We start from the raw sequence: 25,314 nt of genomic DNA, 5'->3' as shown, positions 1-25,314 counted from the left end.
CTTAGGAGAGGTGTATTTTTAGGTCCTCCGCCTACTTTTTGATTGGATGGTTTGGTGTTGAGTTTTACGAGTTCTTTATATATTTTGGAAATTAAACCTTTGTCAGAGCTACTGTTTGCAAATATCATTTCCCATCTAGTTGGCTGTCTGTTTGTTTTGTTGTCTGTGTCTTTTGCTGTGCAGAAAGAAGCTTTTTAGTTTGATATAGTCCTATTCATTTATTTTTGCCTTTACTTCCCTTGCCTTTGGGATCAAGTTCATAAAATGTTCTCTATGACCCAGGTCCATAAGTTTGGTACCTATATTTTTTTCTATTTAACTTATTATTTGGGGTCTCATATTTAGGTCTTTGATCCATTTTGAATTAATTTTTGTACATGGGATAAACTGTAATCCAGTTTCATTCGTTTGCATATGGCTTTCCAGCACCATGTATTGAAGAGACTACCAGTAGTATTTTTACTTCAATGTTCATTTCTGGCTCCTTTGTCAAAAATTATCAGTCCATATATAGTGTGATTTTATAGCTGGGCACTCTATTCTGTTCCATTGATCTGTGTGTCTATTTCTCTGCCAATACCATGCTGTTTTGATTATCATTAGCTCTGTAGTATAATTTGAAGTCAGGTAGTGTGATACTTCGTTCTTTTAACCCAGGATTGCTTTAGCTATTCAGGGTCTTTTGGATTCCATACAAATCTGATGATTTCTCATTCTATTTCTTTAAAAAATGACACTGCGATTTTGATGGGTATTGCATTAAATCTGTGTATTGCTTTGGGTAATAAGGCCATTTTAACTATGTTGATTCTTGCAATCCATGAATACGGGATATTTTTCCATTTTGTTGTATCTTTTTCAAACTCTTTTAAAAATGCTTTGTAATTTTTAGTATATAGGTCTTTCACATTCTTTGTTAAGTTTATTCCTAGGTATTTTATTCTTTTGTTTGATATTGCAAAAGAAGTTGTTGTTTTTCCCCATTTCCTTTTCTGAGATTTTGTTGTTAGTATACAGGAAGGCAACTGGTTTTTGCAGATAGATTTTGTATCCTGAAACTTGTTTGTTGTTTCTAATAGTTTTTTGTTTGTTTGTTTGTTTTGTTTTGTTTTTGTGGAGTCTTTAGGGTTTTCTATATACAGGATCATGTCATCTGCAGAAAGTGACAGTTTGAATTCTTCCTTCCCTATTTGGATGCCTTTTATTTCTTTCTCTTGCCTTATTGCTCTGGCTAGGACTTCCAGCACTATGTTGAATAAGAGTGGTGAGACTGGACATCCTTGTCTTGTTCCTGATCTTAGGGGAAAAACTCTGTTTTTCACCATTGAGTATGATATTGACTGAGGGTTTATAATATATGGACTTTATTATGTTGATGTACTTTTCTTCTATTCCTATTTTATTGAGTGTCTTAATCATAAATGGGTGTTGTGTCTTATCAAATACTTTTTCTGCATCCCTTGATAAGGTCATATGATTTTTATCCTTTCTTTTGTTGATGTGGTGTATTACGTTGATTGATTTGCATGTGTTGAACCATCCTTGTGCACCTGGAATGAATCCCACTTGATCACGATGTATTATTTTTTGGATATACTGTTGTATTTGATTTGCTAGTATTTTGTTTAGGATTTTTGCCTCTATTCATCAGGGATATTAGTCTGTAGTTTTCTTTTTTTTTGTGTTACCTTTGCCAGGTTTTGGTATCAGTGTTATATTGCCTCATAGAATGTGATAGGAAGTATTGCCTCTTCTTCAATATCTTGGATGAGTTTGAAAGGATAGGTTTTAATTCTTCTTTGAATGTTTGGTAGAATTCACTGGTGAAACCATCTGGTCCTGGACTTTAGTTTTTTTGGGAGTTTTTTGATGATTGTTTCAATTTCCTCACTGCTGATCGGTCTCTTTAGATTTTCCAATACTTCATGATTTAGTCTAGGAAGGTTATATATTTCTAGGAACTTATCCATTTCTTCTAGGTTATTGAATTTGGTAGCATAAAATCTTTCATAATATTCTGGTATGATCCTTTGTATATCTGTGATGTCTTTGGTGACTTCTCCTCTCTCATTTCTGGTTTTGTTTATATGGGTCTTTTCTCTTTTTTCCTTAGTGAGTCTAGCTAGGGCTTTGTCAATTTTATTAATCTTTTCAAAGAGCCAGCTCTTTGTTTTATTGTTTTTTGTATAGTCTTTTTGTTCTTATTTCATTTAATTCTGCTCTAATTTTATTAGTTCCTTCTGCTGACTTTGGGTTGCTTTTGTTCTTCTTTTTCTAGTACTTTAAGATACGATGTTAGGTTGTTTTTTATTTTTTATTTTTTTCCCATTCTAAAATTATTTATTTATTTTTTTAATAAATCTTTATTGTTCAGATAATTACAGGTGTTCCTCTTTTTTTTTCCCCCATAGCTCCTCTCCACCTGATACCCCACCCCATGCTCTTACCCCCCACCACTGTCTTCATCCATAGGTGTAAGATTTTTGTCCAATCTCTTCCTGCACCCCTCACACCCCCTTCCCCTGGAAAATTGTCAGTCCACTCCCTTTCTATGTCCCTGATTCTATTATATTCACCAGTCCATTCTGTTCTTCAGATTTTTTATTCACTTGATTTTCAGATTCACTTGTTGGTAGGTATGTATTTGATGTCATTTTGTTATTCATAATTTTTTTATCTTTACCTTTTTCTTCTTCTTCCTCTTCTTAAAGAATACCCTTCAGCATTTCATTTAATCTTGGTTTGGTGGTGATGAACTCCTTTAGCTTTTTCTTGTCTGTGAAGCTCTTTATCTGACCTTCAACTCTGAATGATAGCTTTGCTGGGTAGAGTAATCTTGGTTGTAGGTTCTTGCTGTTCATCACTTTGAATATTTCTTGCCACTCCCGTCTGGCCTGCATAGTTTCTGTTGAGAAATCAGCTGACAATCGTATGGGTGCTCCCTTGTAGGTAACTAACCGTTTTTCTCTTGCTGCTTTCAAGATTCTCTCTTTGTCTTTTGCCCTTGGCATTTTAATTATGATGTGTCTTGGTGTGGTCCTCTTTGGATTCCTCTTGTACAGGGTTCTGTGCGCTTCCTGAACTTGTAAGTCTATTTCTTTCACCAGGTAGGGAAAGTTTTCTGTCATTATTTCTTCTAATAGGTTTTCAATATTTTGCTCTCTCTCTTCTTCTGGCACTCCAAAAATTCGGATGTTGGTACGCTTAAAGTTGTCCCATAGGCTCCTTATACTATCTTCATATTTTTGGATTCTTTTTTCTTTTTGTTTTTTCTGGTTGGGTGTTTTTTGTTTTCTCATATTTCAGATCTTTGGTTTGATTCTTGGGGTACGTTGATGTATAGTTGAGTTTCTGTATATTCTTTATTTTAGACAGTGTATGCTTAATTTCTGACTGGTCCTTTTCCATTTTTTTGGCATTCTCATTAAGATCCTTAAAGGTCTCACTAAGTTCCTCAGAGGTCTCATCAAGTTTCTCGGCGGTTTTTAGAAGATTCTTGAGTAACCTTATAAATGTGGTTCTGAACTCTATGTTGTCCAGTAGTTTGCTTTCCTCCATTTCTTTCATTCGTGACATGTTTCTTTGTCTCCGCATTTTGGCTGCTTCCCTGTGTTGATGGAGTGGCTTTGTGTGGTAGGTGACCCATAGGGGCCAGTAGCTCAGCCTCCCCAAGCACCTGTGGTGGACGCTCTTGGTACACCCCTTTGTGGGCTGAGTGCAAAGTCTTGGTGTAGTTAAGCCTTGATTGCTGTTGGTACACTGGGAGGAATTGACCTCCAGGCCAATTGGCTGTGAGGACCCGCTGTGTCTATAATGGAAGAACTGCTGCGCTGGAGACACGCTTATGGTGCAGGACTTGTTTCAGTGGGGCTTTGGTGCTCACTGAGTCTGCCTCTTGAATGTGTCACTTATGGATGTGAGGAGTTGAAATCTGGTGTCTCACACTGACCACTAGGTACACTGGCTTCTGGATCTCCAATGGGGTGCAGGTCAGCTACTGTCTGAGGCCACCCAGCAGGAGCTACAGCGAGAACTACAGTTTTCTCCTCTTTGCTTGGGTTTGGAGGTTTTGGAGCTGTCTGACCCAGGCTGGAAGTTTGCTAGGTTAAGCTGCAATAGGGCAGGCCATTCATATGCTAAAGCCGCTGCTTGGAGCTTGGGTGGGTTTGTAGATTGTGTGGGGCGGGGTCTCAGGGCGTCACTAGGCTAGGGCGTGGCAAACAGCAATGGCTGCCAGTTAGCTGGCTCTGCGTCTCTGACCGCGTCTCAGCGTCCGGCGCCCCAGCACAGTAAACAATTATTCCTGTGCACAGCCCTGCAAGCAAGCCTCACTCACTTTCCGACCCGATGGCAGACAGTCCAGCTTCTCCCGGTAGGACTTTGGGTCCCCCGCGTCTCCCCAGAAACTGGAGTTCGGAGTAATCAGGAGCTTGTCTCCCTTTGGGTTGAAAAAAGCAGCGCTCCCAGTCGCCCGTCGCCAGCCCTATTCGCGCGCCTCCGTACCTCAGCTTTTCTGCGCCTGTGCACGTCTCAATGCTCTTTTCTCTTTCCTTCTAGTTGTAGAACTTCCACTCAGCCAGCTTTCCCGTGGTTCTGGGTGATAGACGTTTTGCCTTTTAGTTGTAGTTTTGAAATTGTTGTGCGCGGCAGCAGTTTAGGTGTTTACCTACGCCGCCATCTTGGATCCTCTCTCATCTAACGGCATTTCAATCTGCAGATGTTCAAACCCAATCCAGGAGATAAGTCAAGCCACTGGGAACACATATCCTTGTTAGGTTGTTTACTTGGCATTTCTCTTGTTTCTTGAGATAGTCCTGTAATGATATAAACTTCCCTCTTATTACTGCTTTTGCTGCATTCCAGAGGTTTTGATATGTTGTGTTATCATTTTCATTTGTCTCTATATATCTTTTTATCTCATCTTTTTTTTCTTTGAGCCATTTTTTTTAGTAGTATGTTATTTAATCTCTACATATTTGTGGATTTCTTTACTTTTTGCAGTTGATTTCTAATTTCAAGGCATTGTGGTCAGAAAATATGCTAAGTATAATTTCAATTTTTCTTACTTTGTTGATGCTAGTTCTGTGCCCCAACATACGGTCTGTCCTTGAGAATGTTCCATGTGCGCTGGAGAAGCATGTATAATCTGATGTTCTGGGATGCAATGTTCTGTAAATGTCAATTATGTCCATTTGGTCTAGTGTTTCATATAAGGCTGATATTTCTTTATTGATTTTTTTGTGTGGTTGGCCTATCTAGAGCTGTCAATGGAGTATTAAGTTCTCCAATTATGATTATGCTTTGATCTGTTTTTCCTTTTAGTTCTGTGAGTAGCTGTTTAATATATTTCAGTGTTCCCTGGTTGGGTGCATATCTATTGAGAAGTGTCATGTTTTCTTGATGTAATGTTCCCTTTATCATTATAAAGTGTCCATCTTGTCTCTTGTTATCTTTGTTATCTGGAAATCTATTTTGTCAGATATAAGTATGGCTATACCTGCTTTTTAAAAATATATATATTTTTATTGATTTCAGAGAGGAGGGGAGAGGGAGAGAGAGATAGAAATATCAATGATGAGAGAGAATCATGGATTGGCTGCTTCCTGCACACCCTCCACTGGGGATTGAGCCTGCAACCCATGACTCTTCAGTCCGCAGGCCAACACTATTCACTGAGCCAAACCGGCTAGGGGTACACCTGCTTTTTTGTGGATGTTATTTGCTTGGAGAATCATTTTTCACCCTGTTACTCTGAGTCTACCTTTGTCTTTGCTGCTTAGATGTGTCTTAGATATAGGCAGCATATGATTGAGTTTTGTTTTTGATCCACTCTGCTACTCTCTGCCTCTTTACTGGTGAATTTAGACCATTTACATTTAGGGTAATTATTGATGTATGAGGATTTCCAATAGCCATTTTCTCTCTTGTTTTCTGATAGCTCTGTGCCTCCATTAGATCTGAAATGATTTTTGGCCTGCAATCCATTTCATTTGATTAACATAGCCACTTCAGTGTTTTATGATTGATAAAATGGAATGTGTGCCTTCATATTTGAAGTATATTTCTTATAAGCAGCATATAGTTGGGTCTTGCTTTTTTTATCGAACCTGACTATTTTTACCTTTTAATTACGGTGCTTAATTGAGAATATTTACATTTACTGTGATTATTGATAGTTGTTTTTTATTCTGTTTGTATTCCTCTTTCCCTCTAATTCTACCTTCTTTTAGATTGTATATTTTCTTATGATTCTGTTTTCTTTCCTTTATTGATTTATTAGCTATAGCTCTTTATACTGTTATTTCAATTGTTTTAGAGTTTGTAGTATACAATTGACCCTTGAACAAAAAGGGGTTTAGGGGCACTAACCCTCCTGTGGTCAAAAATCACATATAACTTTTGACTTCACAAAACTTATTTGTCCCTTGATATCTGTGGGGGATTGGTTCCAGGACCTCTGTGGATACCAAAATCCATGGATGCTCAAGTCCTCTATATAAAATGGTGAAGATTAATGCATGCATATAGTTGGTCCGCTGCTTCTGCAGACTCAAACACAAATCCAAAATCCAAAACAGTACAGATATCTATTTAAAAAAATCATTGTATAGGTGGACCCGTGCAGTTGAAACCCAGGTTGTCCAAGGGTCAACCGCACATCTTTAACTTATCACAGCCTTCTTTCAAGTGGAAGGCCTCTTGGCCTGTATTCTATTTTTGTCATACATTTTACTTCTACATATGTTATAGCCCACCCCCCCCCCCATACATTACTATCATTTTTGCTTTCTCTTTTTAAAAGAGATTTATTTATTTTTAGGGATTTATTTATTTTTATTTAACCACTTACCAGTATTTACCATTTCTGCTGCTCCTCACTTTTTTGTATACATCTAGATTTCCTTCTGATATCCATTTTCCCTTCTGCTCGAAGGACTTACTTTAAAATTTCTTATAGTGTAAGTTTGCCAATGATGAATTGTTACAGCTTTTAGATGTCTGAAAAAGAATGATTTTTGCCTTCATTTTGACTGATATTTTTACTGGAGATTAAGATTTTTCTTGTAGCAGTTTAAAAATATTGCTGCACTGTCTTCTGTCTAGCTCCTGTCTAGTTTCCAACCAGAAGTCTGCTACCATTCTTATTTGTTGCTCTGTGTATTACTACTTCTTTTCTCTGGCTGCTTTTAAGATTTTTTTCATTATCGCTGGTTTTAAGCTATTTGATTATGATAATTATGATATAACTTGTAGTTTTCTTCACAGTTCTCTTGCTTGAGGTTTGTTTAAAAAAATCTTTATTGTTGAAAGTATTATATAGGTCCTCCTTTTCCCCCCCATTAACCTCTTGCAGCCCTCTTCTCCCTCCCCCAGGCCCTCACCACCCCATTGTCTGTGTCCATCGGTTGTGCATATATGCATACAAGTTCCTTGGTTGGTCTCTTCCCACCTACCCTCCCCTGCCTTCCCTCTGAGGTTCAACAGTCTTGCTTGAGGTTTGTTTGGCTTCTTAGATCTGTGGATTTATTGCTTAAATAATCTTTGAGGAAAATTACCATTATTCAAATCATTTTCCTCTCATTCCCTCTTTTTCTTCTTTAGGAACTTTACTACATACACTGAGTGGCCAGATTATTATGATCTCTGAAAGCATAATACTCTGGCCACTTAGTGTATATCCTATATAATAAAAGGCTAATATGCAAATTGTCCCCTCGACCAGGAGTTCAACTAGCAGGCAGGCCGGCCAACCGCCCATGTCCCCTCCCCCTGGCCAGGCTGGCCTGACCCCAGAGATCAGAGACCATAATAATCTGCCCACTCAGTGTATATTTGCTTGAAATTGCCCCAAAGTTCAATGATTCTTTCTTTTTTGTTCGTTTGTTTGTTCTTTTTTCAGTTTTTTCTCTCTGTTTTATTTTGGACTAGAGGCCCGATGTTTGAAATCCGTGCAAGGGGCTCAGCCCTCGCAGCCCCGGCTGCCTCGGCCCTCGCAGTCCTGGCTTCGTCCAGAAGGTTGTCAGGCCGGTCATTCTGCTGTTTGGTCTCAGTATATTAGCTCTTTATTATATAAAGGGTACTTTCTGTAGCTAATATATCACTAATATTTCTTCATCCCTGGCTAATCTGCTGTTAATCCCATGCAGTGTATTTTTCTTCTCAAACACTGTATTTTTCATCTTCATTAATCTAATTTGGGTTTTATTTATACCATCAATACCTCTACTTAATATGCTAATGTTTTCCTCTACCTTTTTGAACATGTAAAATATGGTCATAATAATTGTTTTCATGTCTTTGACTGGAATTATATAATCTTTGTCATATCTGGGTCATTCCAATTGATTGGTTTTCTTTCTCCTTATGAGTCATATTTCCTTGCTTGTTTGTATGCCTGGTACTTTTCATTGGATACCAGACATTGTAAATTATTGGATGCTAACTATATTTTATTTAATATCCTTGAGCTTTGCTTTGGGACAAAATTAAGTTACTTGGAAACAGTTTGATCTTTTCAAGCCTTCCTTTTAAACTATATAGAAGACCAAAACACCCTTCAGTCTAGAACTGATTTTTTCCCACTGCCTTTATAGTATCCTTCTGAATATTTCCTCTAATTAATTCCCTTTTAATGTGCAGTGTCTCATCCAGTGTCTAGTGAGAATAAACCTGTGTTTACAAGTTGTTTTTTTTTTTTTACTCCAGCTGGTAGTAACACAACTATTCCTGACCCTACATGATTTCCAAAAATTGTTCTCCCTGCTTCTGTTGTGTGGCTCTTTCCCCAGTCTCATTCCTAAGGTAGCATGTGCTGATAAATGCTCAGCCGAAGCCTGGGAGCAGAGGGACTCTTTGCAGATCCTATTCTCTCTCTCTTATTTTTAAAATACAGTGTTTTTTTAAATCAAAGCAATGCCTGAACATACTGAGAGATCAAATAGAGTGAATAGAAAAAAACAATATTAGCAGATCCTCATTTTTCAGTCCTTGAATGTATTCCTCAGAAGCAGCCACTTTTCATTTTTATGTCTTCTTATATTTGCCTATACATGTCCATGTAAAATATTTATATTGTCACTTCTTCCTTTTTCAATTTTTATATTTTCTAATCAAGCTACACCTAATAGATTACAATTTAGCACTTTTAAACCATTGTTACCACACATTTTTTTCTTCGCACCTTCTCAATGGTTAACCTTTTTAAAAGTTAAAGCAATAAAAATTAATATAATCATGTAAATTTTATTTATAAGCATACTATTTTTCTTGCTTTTGTTTTCTGTAAAACTGTCTTCAAACTTATCTAATTGCTTCATCAGATCCATCATATACGTGTCAGTAGCTCCCCTGCCCTGTGCACGTTTATGCCCACTGAAGTGCTCTGTCTCAAAGGCTCTCATCTTCCTGTGCTCCATTACAGGCCAGTTGCTGCCTAGGCTTGCTTAGCACCTGCAGTCCTGAGGTTTCCTTTCCCATCATCCTGTTGTTGATTCCCTTCTTTCTCTCCAATGTTTGAGTCACTGGTTCATGTGTCGTCCCCCTCCTCCCCCCCGCCCCGAACCGCGCCCCGCCGTTTTGGAATATACAACATTTCTTATTTTTTTAAAAATAATTTTATTGTGGTATGTAAATTAAACCTGAGATCCATGCTCTTCAAAAAGTTTTAAATGAACAACAGCACAGTATTGTTGACTATAGGTACAAGGTTGTATAGCAGATCTCTAGGATTTATTCATCTTGTTTAACCCTTTTTCTAGATTTGTTTCTCAGTTTTGGTGTCTGAAATGTCTGAAAATGTTTTTATTCTACTTTTAAACTAAGATGATAATTGGCCAACTGAAAAATATTTTTCTTCCAGAATTTTAAGGACATTTTCTCCATTGTTCTCTGGCAGCCAGCCACAGCCAGCCATTCTGATACTAGTTCCTGTGTTTGTAATATTTTTTCCTTTTCTGTTTGAAGCTTTTAGGATTTTGTTCAAGTGATTTGAGTTTCATGATAGAAACAAGTAGGGCTTGTCTGGCTATTTGGTCATGTCATTTAGTTCTGGAAAAAATCTTGAATTATCATAATAATAAAGAGCGAATATGGTAATGGTCAGGACGCCGTAATGCATAATGACCGATTGCAGGAGGCTGCCTGCGCATGCGTGGCGGGGTATTGCTCTGGAGACAGGGCAGAAGGGGGGAGGCACCCAGAGGAGGCGGGACCATCCCGTGCTGGAGAGGGTGGGGGTGAGAGCCCATAGCACCCCCCTCACTAGTCCTTCGCCACCCACAGCTCGCACTCAGAGCGCCCCACCACCCACCTGCCAGGGGAAGGAGCACAGCGCAGCAGGCAGGAGGCTTCCACGCTCTCTTCTGGCGCCATGACTGGGTGGAGCCGCTGCATTGCTCCGGAGATGGGGCAGAAGCGGGGAGGCACCCAGAGAAGCGGGACTAGCCCGAGGTGACTCGAGGGACTAAGGGCGGGGCTTGAAGCGGCCAGAGGGGTTGGGGGCTGGGCCAGTCACGCTGGAGCTCTGTGTGGAGAGGTTTAGGTGTCAAGGCAGGGTGGCAGGTGGGTGGGCGGGACTGCGTGATTTCATGCGCTGGGCTCCTAGTCTATCTTTATAATAGAGGAATATGTAAATTAGCCAGGACTCTGTAACATCATGACCAAACAGCAGGAACCTGAGATGCATGGCACCTGGGTGGGGTGAGGGTCCTCAGGCCATGCCCCCTGCCCCACAGGGCTTGACGGGGGACCTCAGGCCACGCTCCCCACCCCGGCGCCAGGCTGGGAGACCTCAGGCCGTGCCCCCCACCCCAGTGCCGGGCTGGGGGACCTCAGGATGCTCCCCCTGCTCAGCAGGCCTTGACGGGGGACCTCAGGCCATGTCCCCTGCCCTGGCACTGGGCCGGGGGATCTGAGGCTGTGCCCTCTGCCCAGTGGGGCTTGATGGGGGACCTCAGACTGCACCCCCCTCACCCAGCGCCGGGCTGGGGGACCTGAGGCTGGGCCCCCGCCCAGTGCCGGGCTGGGAGACCTGAGGCTGTGCCCCCCACACGGAGGGGCTTGACGGGGGTGAGGCTGGCCGGGTCTGGATCTCACCCAGTGGGTTGGGGCTGGCTGGGTCTGGGTCTCCTGCGTTTTCGAAGCATGTGCAGGTGGTGGTCAGGGACTTGACTCTGGGTCCCGCGGTGCGCCCCAGACTCTGACAGGAGGGAGATTTTCATATACATTTTACTAATTTTCTTTCATCTCTGACACTTCTATTATAGAGAAAGGGCAAATAGCAATATTAAATTATTTCCTCTAATTCCCTTTTAATGTGCACGAATTTCATGCACCGGGCCACTAGTTTCTTTTATAATGTCCTGTCCTCTGTTCTTTGTTTTTGGAATTCATTCTATTTTGATGCTGGACCTCCTAGATTCATCCCATAGTCTCATCTCTCCTCTCAATTTCACTTCTTTTTTTTTTTTTCTTTTTGCACGGCACGCTTTTCAAATTTTATTGTGCTTTTTACATGACCATTGAATACTGCTGGGCTTTGTGTCCAGAGCTTTGGATTGCAAGACCTGGAAGGGCGAACCTATGCAGTAAGCAATTCACATGGAGGGGCTGCCCTAAACCAGCGACTGATCACCTAGTTGCAATTGTTGCAAAAACCCATTCATGACTGAACCCTGTTCTTGGTTGCTCTCAGCCATTGGTCCTTGACCAGCCTGTGCCCAGGAGAAATAACAAGACTAGTTAAAATCTCTGGCTCTTGACTGTCCATGGGTCACAGGCAGGAAGCCTGGATGGTGGCTGCAGCTCACGTCCACAATCTGGGGCCAAAGAGTAGATCGTACAAGTCTAGCGGCACAAATCCAGGTCTTTAAACCCCTTCTCCACACTGCCTCCTGGATGCTTCCCTCACACAGGGTTATTCTACTTTTCGATGGAGTTTCTCACCTTTATCTTCCAACTTTTCCATAGAAATCAAGGAAATTTAAAATAAGTTTAAATTTTCTTGTTTTGATTTCTTTTGAATTGCTTCTTGTTTTGAATGTATGTGGGACCCAACACTAAAATATTACTTGTTGTTTATCTGCAAGTCACCTTTAACCGAGGATCCTATAATTTCATTTGCTAGACCTAGTAACCCTATTCCCAGTGTCTAGTGAGAATAAACTAGGAAAGGGGAAGTGACCTGCAGTCCTAGACAACAATGATTTGGTCAGGTGCAGGGTGATATGCTTTAGCATCTTCTCTAGCAGTCACTTTAGATTTGTAAAGAGTTTGGACAGGGGAGATGTAGATTATCCTTTTTGAGTGATGAATTCCCAAACTGTTAACCTGTATTAGTCAAGACAGATCAAGTTTGGAAGAAAAGCACGTTACTGAATTAGAAACACACAGGTCCTGCCCTTGCTCCTCTTCTCATATACTAGGATGTGTGCTACTGATATGCAAAAGTGATTAAACTGGAACCCAGGGAAAAAGGCTCTTGGGCAAAATGGAACAGAAAAACAAATACAACAACAACAACAAAACACCTAATTTCAAATGTCCAGGCTGTTTCCTGTGCTCTAGATTCCTCACTGGAGTGAGACCTGATCTCTGCTCAATGCTGAAGATGGTTATTATCTTCCACGCCCTCAGGAGTCTCTCCTGGAGGCATGGTGGTGTTCTGTCCTATCTCCTAGCCTTTGTTGAGCTCTGGCTGGGCATTAGACTCAGATGTTTTGTCTTGCAAAGAGAAGAATCTTTGAGAGTAATTAGCCATCTGTGCTTCAGCAATTTCTGACTTATGGGTTTTCCTCCATGGAGCATTCCTCCAAGTTCTTTGCCTTCTTTTTAAAATTATCTTTTTAGTTTTCATACAAAAATCTATTTTTAAAGGAATCTAGCACATTTATTGAAAGATATGGAAAGAAATATGTTTCTAATCCTTTTTGTTGCATATCTTTTGGCCCTGCAAATATTCCAGAAGTATATACACAAATGTTTAAGGATGTATATACAAAGACATTTCTTGCAATTTTATTTAAAATAGCAAAATATTGGAGATGACTATAAGATATATGGGTTAAACATGCTTGTATTTTGGCTTCTATAGCTTAATACAATGGAAGATCAATTGAAATAAATGAAATGAAAAACAAAACATTTCTGTTTGTGTTTAAGAACATCATGAATAAATAAAATTCAGTTAATTCAGTAATTTAAACTTCAGCTGGGAATTTTAAATTTATTTCTGTAGATGACTTTGAGGTGTTGTGTGTTTTTTTTCCAGCTTTTTAATAGTTATTCTTTTAAATGTACCTTTATTGTTGAAAGTATTACAGATGTCCACCTTTTTTCCCCCATTGGTCTCCTCCACCCCGCTCCCACCCCCTCCCCAGGTCTTCACCACACTATTGTCTCTCCATGGGTTATGCATATATATTCTTTGGTTAATCTCTAGCCTAAGATGATGCTTTAATTTTTCCTGTGCAGTTCAAACATGTAAATAAACTTAATTATAGATAGTTTTAGTGATAACTTTAACTTTTAAATATAGAAACTACTTGTAGTAAGTAATAATTCTGCCTAGCATTCATAGATATAGGGACCATATGCCTGTTACTCAAATTATGATTTTTAAGCTTCCACTTACTCTGCTTTTTTTTTTTTTCTAAAAATGGGTGCCTTCCTCAAATAAATTTCTATCATGAGATAGTATACATATAAAAATATAAATATGTTAACAAATTTTTCTTGTTATTAAAAAAAAAGTCTTGAAATTTGGAGAATAATGTGAACCTTAAAATAAAAAATGTTATTGCTTTATAGTCAATCACACTTTAGTTTTTTTTGTTTTTTTTTTAAATTTAATAAATCTTTATTGTTCAGATTATTAAAATTGTTCTTCTTTTTTTCCCCCCATAGCTCCCCTCCACCCGGTTCCCACCCCACCCTCTGCCCTTACCTCCCCCACACTGTCCTCATCCATAGGTGTACGCTTTTTGTCCAGTCTCTTCCCGCACCTCCCACACCCTTTTCCCCCCGAGAATTGTCAGTCCACTCCCTTTCTATGCCCTTGATTCTATTATATTCACCAGTTTATTCTGTTCATCAGATTTTTTATTTGATTTTTAGATTCACTTGTTGATAGACATGAATTTGTTGTTCATAATTTTTATCTTTACCTTTTTCTTCTTCTTCCTCTTCTTAAAGAATACCTTTCAGCATTTCATATAATACTGGTTTGGTGGTAATGAACTCCTTTAGCTTTTTCTTATCTGTGAAGCTCTTTATCTGACCTTCAATTCTGAATGATAGCTTTGCTGGGTAGAGTAATCTTGGTTGTAGGTTCTTGCTATTCATCACTTTGAATATTTCTTGGCACTCCCGTCTGGCCTGCATAGTTTCTGTTTAGAAATCAGCTGACAGTCGTATGGGTGCTCCATTGTAGGTAACTAACTGTTTTTCTCTTGCTGCTTTTAATATTCTTTGTCTTTTGCCCTTGGCATTTTAATTATGATGTTTCTTGATGTGGTCCTCTTTGGATTCCTTTTGTTTGGGGTTCTGTGTGCTTCCTGGACTTGTAAGTCTATTTCTTTCACCAGGTGGGGGACGTTTTCAGTCATTATTTCTTCAAATAGGTTTTCAGTATCTTGCTCTCTCTCTTCTTCTGGCACCCCCATAATTCGGATGTTGGTACGCTTGAGATTGTCCCAGAGGCTCCTTACATTATCTTCAAATTTTTGGATTCTCTTTTCTTTTTGCTTTTCCGGCTGAGTGTTTTTTGCTTCTTTGTATTTCAACTTTTTGACTTGATTCTTGTGATCCTCTAGTTTGCTGTTAGGTCTCTGTATAATATTTTTTATTTCAGTCAATGTATGTTTAATTTCTAGTTGGTCCTTTTTCATATCCTTAAGGGTCTCGCTAAATTTATCGGCCTTTTCTAGAAAATTTTTGAAAAACCTTATAACCATGGTTTTGAACTCTATATCCAGTCGTTTGTTTCCCTCCATTTCTTTCATTTATGATCTCTTTCTTTGTCTCCACATTTTCGCTGCTTCCCTTAGTTGGTAGAGTAGCTTTGTGTGGTAGGTGTCCTCTAGGCCACAGTGGCTCAGCCTCTCCAGTTACCTGAGGTGGACACTCTTGGTGCACCCCTTTGTGGACTGTGTGTATAGCCTTGTTGTAGTTAACTCTTGATTGTTGTTGGTATCACTGGGAGGAATTGACCTCCAGGCCAATTGGCTATGAGGATCAGCTGTGTCTACGCTGGGAACACTTCTGTGCTGGAGACACTCTTATGAGACAAGACTTGCAAAATTGCAAAAGCTTCTGTGCTCAGCTTGGATGGGGCGGAGTTTCAGGGCGGAGCAGACAGCCTAGGTTTCCCATTAGCCTTGCCCTATGAGGCCCCTGGGTCTCAGTGTCCCTCGGTAATTGCTGCAAGCACCTCTGAGAGAAAGCCGCCCTTGAATTTTGCCCGCTGCCAGACAGTCCAGTTTCTCCCTGAATGAGTCGGGGTTCCCAGAAACTCGCCTGGAACTGTAGTTCAGCGCAGTCAGGAGCTTTTGTCTCCCTCCTGCTTTAGAAAGCCAGCCACGCACTCAGCCTCCCGTGCATTCAGCAGTCAGTCCTCTCTGCGCGCACGCGCCTCCAGACCTCTGCTTTCCACAGCTCCTGAGTCTCAGTGTGCTTTCTCTTTTCCTGACAGTCCAGATTCCCCCCGAATGAGTCTGGTTTCCCAGCATCTCGCCCGGGACTGGAGTTCAGTGCAGTCGGGAGCTTCCTTCTCCCTCCCGCTTTAGAAAGCCAGCTGCGCACTCAGCCGCCCGTGTACTCAGCCGCCCGTGCACCCAGCCGCCCGTACTCTCTGCGTGCGAGTCTCTGTACCTCAGCCTTTTGCAGCTTCTCTGAGTCTCAATGTGCTTTCCTCTTTTCTTCTAGTTGTAGAATTTCCACTCAGCCAGCTTTCCTGTGGTTCTGGATGGTGTCCGTTTTGTCTTTTAATTGTAGTTTTGATATTGTTGTGCAAGGCAGCAGTTTAGGTGTTTACCTATGCCACCATCTTGGTTTCTCCTCCCACACTTTAGTTTTTAACCGGAAAGAGGGGTCCCCTTGCCATCACCTACCACATTCACCAGATTTGGTTCCTAATCACTGTGTATAGTTTTTAAAACTATATGCTCCCTGTGCCAGTATTGGGTCAATTTAAAAGAATGTCTGAAAGACTCTGATGACAATTAAAATGTTCTAAATTAAAAGGATGCTGCTAGAGGGAGAATGCTTGCTTGAGAGAGAAAAGATAAGACTCTCTGTGTGTGTGACTATAACATGTTCCATAGTCAAATTTTATGTTGGAATTATTTGTGATGACACAACTTGTCCATGGATTAGAAAGCTAGTGTTTTTTGGTTTCTGGTTTTATACTATTATGCCATTAGAGGGCAGTATTGTCGAGGTTAAATTTGCCTTTTTACCTGCATTGAGCTGCAAACTTTATAATTTATAGTAAGCAAATTTAAGGTCTTTAATTTTCAGTATTATTGTTACCTCAAATGATGCATCCCTGAAAATATTTCAAGTTAATACAGGAAATATATAACGGGTTAAGCTATTTTATACCAGATCTCTTGATTTAAGTTTGGAGAAGGGAATTATTTGGTCATTGTGGCCAAAAAGGTGAAATACATATTTTACAGTTCCTAAGCCCCTTTGTAGGATTAAGCTTATAAAAATAGCCATTAAACTCCCAAAATTTGCATTAGGGACTTACTGAAAACAGATCTAAGTAGGATTCAACCTGTAGATTGATTTTTCTAGCTATAAGTGGAAAAAGAAGTGATGGCTATGTTAAGGCTTCCGGCTTTTAGGGATATTTGAGTAGGATCCCCTTGATTTCATCTTATAGATTACTTTTTGCTTCAATATGTATGTGCCTAGTTGACTATGTAATGTTTTTAGTTTCTACAAGTAATAAATTCACGGAAAGGTAGTATTTCTCAAAAAGCAAATGTGATTTTTTTTTCACTCTAAGCTCAAGTGTAAAATTCACTGGCTTTTAAAAAGAAGTATTATTACAGTAGGGTTATTATCTTTATAAATAAAACCGCCTATAGCCCTATAAAATCCTCCCGTTACTGCTGCCTGTAAGAACTAGATAATTGAAATCGAGACACTGGAGCTCCTGCAAGTCTTAGCAGTGGGACTGGGCATGCCCAGTAGCTCAGGCGGTTCTGGTTGCAAATAGGAAGCTTTTGCCGATCTGCAGCCACGGGGACAGGCAGCTCCAGGGACGGGGTCTGACTTCCATAAACGTAAGCACGTGCGGGGCCCCGATCGTATTTTTCCTGATCTCTTGACGTTTTTGCCGAAGCAGTGGTCTGGCTTTTCGAAGCAGTGGAGGTCTCGGAGGCCCCGCACCCGGGCCCCTGCGAGTGCGGCCTTGGCCAGCCCACCCGATGAGCGGGATCGGGAGGCTGGGGGCGGGGGATGGGGGGAAGGCAGCAGAGCGGGAGGAGGGCGGGGAAGGGAGAAGGGAGCCGGGAGAAGGGGCGGCTCCATTGGCGTGCTGGCCAATTGGCGCGGCTCTTCCCTGAATATATTTTGCACCGAGACCAGAGCCCTGGTCTAGATCCTAGTGGAGCCCGGCCGCCGATCTGAGAATCTTCTCAGCACAGCATTGTGATCGGCATCTTCCCTGGATCGCCAAGCCCCAGAAGCCGGGTCTCTGTAAATTAAGGCAGCTGTTTTCTATTTCTCCCTGGCAGCAGAAAGCTAGAAGACTTTTACCTAGCTCAAACAAGGCTGCTGATATTCCCTCTTTTTTTTTTTTTTTTTTTTTTTTTTTTTTTTTTTTTTTTTTTTTTGCCGCGAGGGTGTTTTTGGCTGCAATTGCATGAAATCCCAATGGTGTAGACCAGTGGCGATGGATCTAGGAGTTTACCAACTGAGACATTTCTCAATTTCTTTCTTGTCATCCTTGCTGGGGACTGAAAACGCCTCTGTGAGACTTGACAATAGGTAAATGTCGGCTGGGATAGGTTTTTTATTTTATTTTTTTATTTACTCGAGATACTTGTAATAATGCAGGTGAAAGATAGCCAGGCAAATTCCTTTGTCCATTGCTGAGAGACTCTGGTGATATGGATGCTGCTTTTTGCAATGTTTAGAATAGCCTTCTTTTCGCCATCCTGGCTAGAGAACAGGCTTTTAGCACATTATGTAATTTAGCCCTTTGTGGCTCACTAAAATAGGGAAATGTCTGGATATTCGTTATTAAGAGAGTGACTTATGTTTTCTGGAGGATAATATATTACATAGCCTTAAAGGATATTTCAAAAATGATACTAGAAACATCACAGAATTAGGAAATCCTTTTTGTGTGTTCGTTGGACGTTTAAGATAATTCCATTTATTGATACCCCCCTTTTTTTTCCAGCTCCTCTGGTGCAAGTGTGGTAGCTATTGACAACAAAATCGAGCAAGCTATGGTATGTACTGATTAAAAATCATTTGTACTAATGTGGGCACGGTACAAAAAGCGAGATGTCTTAGGATGGAACCAGTGCATTCATAGTTAAGATGATGATTGCTCTTCATACATTCAGAAATGACTGCACTGCCTCCATTCTGCCAGGGCCAAGCTGCGAACCGAGGCTGCTTTGGAGAGAGAAGGGGCGCTGAGTATTGAATGTTCTTTCCAAGACCGATTTCTCACCACATCGGGATTTGTGCAGAGGTGTTCCTTTTGCTGGGGAAGTGCTTGGCCTTGCATATCCTTCGGTCGTGAGCACATCTCTAGGGATGTGGCTTTACTAGAAATACTAAGGTTTACTGGGGATCCCAGGGTTGGGCGGAGACCCCAGAAGTGAGGATCTCTAGAAGGGGCCTTCTAGACTGGGCACAGATGGACTCAAGTGATATAGGTTACTGCACAATGAAGACGAATCCGAAAAAAGTTTTCTCTTCCCAGCCTGCGCTTGGATTTCTCCTATTTTTTATTTCCGCCTTGGCCGTTCTTTGTTATTGGAGCAGCGCCTGTGGCTCTTCTCACGGGATTCTCTGCCCACTGTTGCTAGGCAAACTCTGAACCTTTTAATTCGGAGCTATAAATAAATCGAGCTCTCATTGGCTGCAACGTCTGCCCAGGTTTCTGTGATGTCAGCTTGATCACGAAAAGGGGGGGGAGGGGGTAAGGGTGGAGGGAGGAAAATGCGGCAACATGCTCCGTAGGAACTGGCTGCAGCCGGTGCTGAGGGAGGCGGTCGGTCTGGCGGCGGAGGGAGGAGGGACTTGGGGGCGGGGAAGTGGCTACAGTTGCTGTGGGCTTGGACATCCCTGTGGCCGGCTCCTGCTTGCCGACTCAGAGCCCTGTGCATATTGCCACCTCAAATAGGAAACGTGATTGTTTGCGTTGTTGGCTAAGGGCTGCAAAAAGAGCATAGACTTAAAAAGTTCATCAGTTACACATTAAACTTAAAATATTGTACTGTTGTGATTGCATTCAGTAGATTTCCCCCTTGCCATTAAATGAACAATAAAGGCAGGTTATGTAAATTATTAGGGAGAACCAGGCAAAATTATACTTTAGAAATACAGAGTCTGGGAAATAGTAAGTAGGAAGTTAAACCCTTTTTTCCTCTCCCTTTCAGGATCTGGTGAAAAGCCATTTGATGTATGCGGTTAGAGAGGAAGTGGAGGTCCTCAAAGAGCAAATCAAAGAACTAATAGAGAAAAATTCCCAGCTGGAGCAGGAAAACAATTTGCTGAAGACACTGGCCAGTCCTGAGCAGCTTGCCCAGTTTCAGGCCCAGCTGCAGACTGGCTCCCCCCCTGCCACCACACAGCCGCAGGGGACCACACAGCCCCCTGCCCAGCCAGCCTCCCAGGGCTCAGGACCAACTGCGTAGCCTGCTATGCGGCCCCCCTCCCCTCGCAGAACTGGCTGCTGCTGTCTGAACTCTACAGACCCGAGATGATGTACTAGGGGGAATCCACCTGCACAACCACCCATTTCATTGCTCGCTGCAAAAGAGACGTGAGACTGATATATGCCATTATCTCTTTTTTTTTCCAGTATTAAACACCCATGTGCTTTTGGCTTGAAGAAATTTCTTAGTCGGGTGAATTAAAGGTGAATAAGAGAATTAGCATGGATATACTGGGACCTCATGCAGCTTGGCAGATGTTTGAGAAATGGTTTAATTCATGCTGAGGAGCTGTGTGCCTTTCCACCCCTTCCCTGCTCTCTGCCCTCACTACTAAGAGTTCTCCTGCTTGCACATAGTGTACAACATGGGGTTGCGGAGCAGTGGAGCTCACTGGACTGTCCTCTCTCCTCTTCTCCCCATGAGGAACTTGAAAGGGAGGTAAAAGAAAGGACTGGTGCATAGTCTCTTCTAACATGAGGGGAAACGGTTCATTGATTGTCACCAAATCCATAAAAAACAACTGTACTGTGTGCCTCTTGCTGAAACAGAGGATGACACAAAACTATTAGAGTGACTAAAAGGTGACAGGTAGCTGGGACCTAGGCTATCTTACCATGAAGGATGTTTTGCTTATTATATATTTGTGTATGTAGTATAACTATTTTGTACAATAGAGGACTAACTACTATTTAGGTTGTACAGATTGAAATTTAGATGTTTCATTGGCTGTCTGAAGAGGTGTGGATTGTCTTTATATAGAGATTACATTAAAAATGCTACATGAAGAAAACCACACCTAAAGAAATTTTAAGAATTGGGCCCAGTTAGTCACTTTGTGTAATCTGAAATCTTATAGCTGCTGAATATCTTGAAGTAAATTCCTGTTCACTGAAGTGTTTTGATTGAGCTGGTTGAATACTTTGAAAAATGATCAGTTTTAGCTAGAGATGAATTTCCCAGTAGGGGGTTCTGCCTATTACCTGTATAGTAGTTAAATGCATATGTTTCTGTGCATGTTCTCTACACAGTTGTAAGGTGTCACTGTATTTAACTGTTGCACTTGTCAACTTTCAATAAAGCATATAAAATGTTGATAAACAAGTGTTTTCATATTACAATGTTAACATAATTGCAATCATTCCCACAACTATTTCTAGCTAAAGTTAATTTGACTAGTAAAATCTTGAAGGATAAAAGGGTGGACAAAGGGGGAGTGCTAGTGGTTTGCCTATAGAAGTAAAAAGACATAGACATTGCATTATTTCAGCCAGTATGGGTAGAGAGACATAGTGAAGAGAGAGACAAGAGCTTAGTTCTTCAGACTAATGTGACCTGGACAAATGGCTTCACCTCTCAGGACTGATGTGAGGTATTGAAAGAAATAGTCTCTAAGTTCTCCTGTGCCTTTAAATTTCTAGGAGCCCGTGAAAGTCTTAATCTTCCGGTGTCCACCAGCTGAGGGCAACGAGCCTTATTCTATATGTAATCCCGCTGAGCAGCTTTAGGATGGAAAGATGGGAGTTAAAGAAGCTAGTTTCCACTTTAAGAGCACCCTGAATTGGGATGTCTTTCCTATTGTGGGTTGAGGTTCTATCTCCTGGGAATGTCCAAGCAAAAGACGGGTTTCCGCTACTGAAGTTGAAGTGGGTCTAGATCAGTGGTCGGCAAACTGCGGCTTGCGAGCCACATGCGGCTCACAAGCCGCAGTTTGCCGCTCTGTTGACTAATGAGTTTAACGACCACTGGTCTAGATGAACAAGGGTAACCCTCCCAGTTGATTCCTTAAGACTGTAAAATAGGTCAAAATGTAAAATTTAAAACCTAAAGCAAATGGGCACCTGAGAAGTGAGCCTGAGGGGTCCCACTCTGTTCTAGGAGCAGTGTCAGCTCCTGTGACATCAAACAGGCTGGATTTACCAGCTCTGTAATCTGCCCAAGGACCTCAGCAATGGCCCCTTCCCATGCCCCTTCCACCCAGTGGGAATCGGCATTCCCGAGCTCTAAGGCTTATTTAAGGCCTTGCAGAACAAGGACTTAATTTTTCTGAATCCTTCATTCTCTCATGTAGAGCTGTTGGGAGATGGACAGGCGAATGGAACATCAGAGTTCCCTGAAAAGAAATGGACAGAGTGTGTGTGAGCATGTGTTACAAAGCTCAAAGTGACTGGTGTGGCCACACAAAGCTCATGGTGAACAGTAACTGCTAATCACCATAAACCGGTGGCCAATGGTCTAGGGAAATTGGAGAGGACTTAAAAAAAATCTTTGTCATATTAATTTAAAGATTATATAACTTTGGCTTAAAGGGATATTTATGTAGTAATTATATTTCCTTTAAGAAGAAAACTATAGTGAATAAAATCTCTACTCATTTTATCTTTATGTTTTCAACGAAGATCCTCAATGTCAAATGTGGTAATTGTGGAAAATTTGAAAAATTTTATGTCAATGTATCATTCAGATAATAGAGAACTTTCTTCTAGGTTGTTTAATGGAATTTGGGCCTTTTTATTTAAAATGTGGCACTCCTGCCTAGCTAGTGTGGCTCAGTGGATTAGCATTTTCCCAGGCACTGAGAGGTCACTGGATTGATTCCCTGTCAGGCACATGCCCAAGTTTCCTGCTTGATCCCCAGTAGAGGGTGTGCAGGAGGCAGCCAGTTGATGATTCTCTCTCTGATCAATGTTTCTATCTCTTCCTCTCTCTATAAAATCTATATTAAAAAAAAAAAACATATTAAAAAAACAACACAAATAAAATGTGGCAAAAAAAAAAATGTGGCACTCCTGTGACATTTTGGAGCTGAATATTGTATGTGAAATAAGAATGAGTTAAAATCAAAATGTGTTTTTCCATATATGTTCATTTTAGTAATTACTAAACATGCTCAAGTGAGAAGTTTTCAACCTTTTTCATCTTGGGGCACGTATAAACTAATTATAAAAATTCTATGGTACACATAAAAACATATTTTTTGCTAATCTGACAAAAAATAAGTATGATTTTGATTAATTCACATCATACAGCTATTGTTGTGTTGGCTGTTGTCTTTTTTTTATTTGACAACCTAAGGGAAAAGAGGTGAGTGCCCCTGAGTAAATAGTCAGGTATTGCATGTTTTAAAAATCCTTAAAGCACATCGCTGCTTTAAGTGATTGACTTATATTTCAGGATGTTTAAGGTAATTTAAAAAGGCATTTTATTACTTGTTTACAGACATGAATAGGTCTTTGTTAATCTGTGAGTTATTATATAATTGATTATATCACACTTAATGTTCAGTGGAGCAGGAAGGATTTAACAGGAATAGAATGTTGTACCAGTGCTGCGTGTTCATGACATCAGCAATTGCAGCAGGAGACATTGCTGATCAATGACGGAGAAACAGAAGGGATTTTACATGATTTTAATGAATGTCTGATTTCTGTTTCAAGTTCATAATTGTTCAACAATGTTCATAATTCATTAATTCTGTGTGTTTTTGCATACTTTTAAAGCAAAAATTTATTTTTCATTATGTGATGAATATGCAATGCCAGAATTAATTTGAAATTTACATAAGAAATGTGTAAAAGTTAATTATAACTAAAATTAAAAATGAACGTTAATTTCAATAAACACTACTCTGCCCTTGCTTTATGCAAAATAAGTAGTTGGAACTACTAGGGGCCTGGAAACACAACTGCTTTTCAACAGCAATATAACATTAAAGATTAGAAACAGGCAGAGAAACTGCAGTTATTTCTTATGGAAAAAAACTCCATGTAAACACAATGCTGTGAAATGCCAGGCAGGCCCAAAGTCACTGTGATTAGTAATAAGACCTTATTTATCAACAACTATTGGAAGGTTCAGTGGCCATTTTAAAATGGGAAAAATGACTACAACATAGTATAAACCTGTGCTTTAATCCAGGTGTTTTAGAAACATGTCTATGGGAATATAACAGAAGTTCCTTTAGTGAGAGTGGGTAAGACAACAGGAAATGGTCGTGAATGTGGCAGTTGGAGGGTGTATGCTCCGTCCCCAGACTACTGGGACCAGTTGCTACTTAGCTCCATTCAATTGTTGCTCTGTGGGAATTCAAGCACGGTGTTGCCAGACCTTCCCATTTTTTCAAGATCCAGGCTCTATCTGAAAATTTCTGATTGTTGGACACTATGCAGACCAAACAAAAGCACACCTACTATGCTGATTTGGCTCACAGGCCTCAAGTTTCCACTCCCTACTTTCTATATTTGTCTCAACAACCAGACTCAAGTCCTAAATGGCCACTCATCATTCAGGACAAAACAAAAATGAAACAACCTTATATATATATATATATATATACTAGAGGCCTGCAAGAGTAGGCCTTCCTTCCCCTGGCTGCTGGCACTGGCTTCCCTCCGGCACCCGGGACCCGGGCTGCTTCCCTCTGGCTGCCCGCAGGCACCTGGGACCTGGACAGGCTTCCCTCCAGCCCCAGCTTTATTAGGAAGGATGTCTGGTCTAATTAGCATATTACCTTTTAATTATTATAGAAAGGTTTTTATTGATTTTAGAGAGAGAGGAAAGGAGAGGGAGAGAGAAACATTGATGAGAAATATTGATAGGCTGTCTCCTGCATGTCTCCCACTAGGGATTGCTGCAACCTGGGCATTGAGCTGGTGAACTCTCGGTGCATGGGACGAAGCTCAGCCAACTAAGTCACAACGGCAAGGGCACAATACAACCTTTTTGATTAGAGAATGTGGGCACAGGCTCTGGTAAAAAAGCAATGTGTTACTTTATTGAGAGGCGTTAATTGAATACCGTCCACATGCCAGAGATAGTATAGTGAACAAGCCACACTATCTCTGTCCTCAAGGGAAGCCCCAGGAGCTGCCTTTAAGATAAATGAGGTACTTTGTTTTCTGGTGAAAGTTGCCTTATGTGATATAATAACAATAATTCTAAATTCCTTCTTGGATGAATCCTTCGGCAAGATTATTTCTGAGAGTTCTTTAAAAACACTTGTTAAATTAGTAGCATTTGCTCATGGTGGTATAAACTTCACTACATTTTATAGCTGACTTATTTAGGGACAAAGACAGTGTTTGCAAATGTTTGTGCTACAAGGTTGTATGTATCTCATATGCCCCAAATTTCCAGGAATAACATATTCCAATCAAAGGAGTCTGCCCTGTTGTGTCAAGTACATTCAGTTCATGCCCTGATAGTGATTGGTAGTTACTCCAGACTAGGAGACCAAGAAAATAGAAGATTTAGTTTCTCTCCTTAGGAAGAAAGCAGATGTAATGATGACCAATTGGTACCAGCCCGGGACTGAGGGTATTCCTGGGAAGTGGGACTTACAATGCTAACATCAGCAAAGTCCCAGGCAAACTTGATCCCATTTCCTCTTTTACTCGGACACAGCTAAATC

The 25,314-nt window shown here is 40.7% G+C and overlaps 1 protein-coding gene across 3 annotated transcripts in view; it reads left to right on the top strand.

Moving 5' to 3' along the window:
* The window catches only part of TSC22D1 (TSC22 domain family member 1), a 180,016-nt gene extending 157,395 nt beyond the window's left edge, over window positions 1-22,621 (top strand). Inside the window, exons 1-3 of one of the 3 annotated variants that reach the window (XM_080659138.1) lie at window positions 17,204-17,291; window positions 18,416-18,467; window positions 19,629-22,621. In XM_080659138.1, the coding sequence (XP_080515264.1) occupies window positions 18,465-18,467; window positions 19,629-19,886 (261 nt within the window). In that variant the 5' untranslated portion in view covers window positions 17,204-17,291; window positions 18,416-18,464 and the 3' untranslated portion in view covers window positions 19,887-22,621. Of the gene's footprint in view, window positions 1-17,203; window positions 17,292-17,563; window positions 17,998-18,415; window positions 18,468-19,628 lie in introns of those variants that run through there. The other 2 variants (XM_080659137.1, XM_080659136.1) reach the window with 2 other exon arrangements.
* Window positions 22,622-25,314: the final 2,693 nt, after the last annotated feature.

This window comes from Plecotus auritus, assembly GCF_963455305.1.
Source record: "Plecotus auritus genome assembly, chromosome: 3".
NCBI lineage: Eukaryota > Metazoa > Chordata > Mammalia > Chiroptera > Vespertilionidae > Plecotus > Plecotus auritus.
The sequence above is the reverse complement of the archived record's forward strand: the minus strand, read 5'-3'. Positions and strand labels throughout refer to the sequence as shown.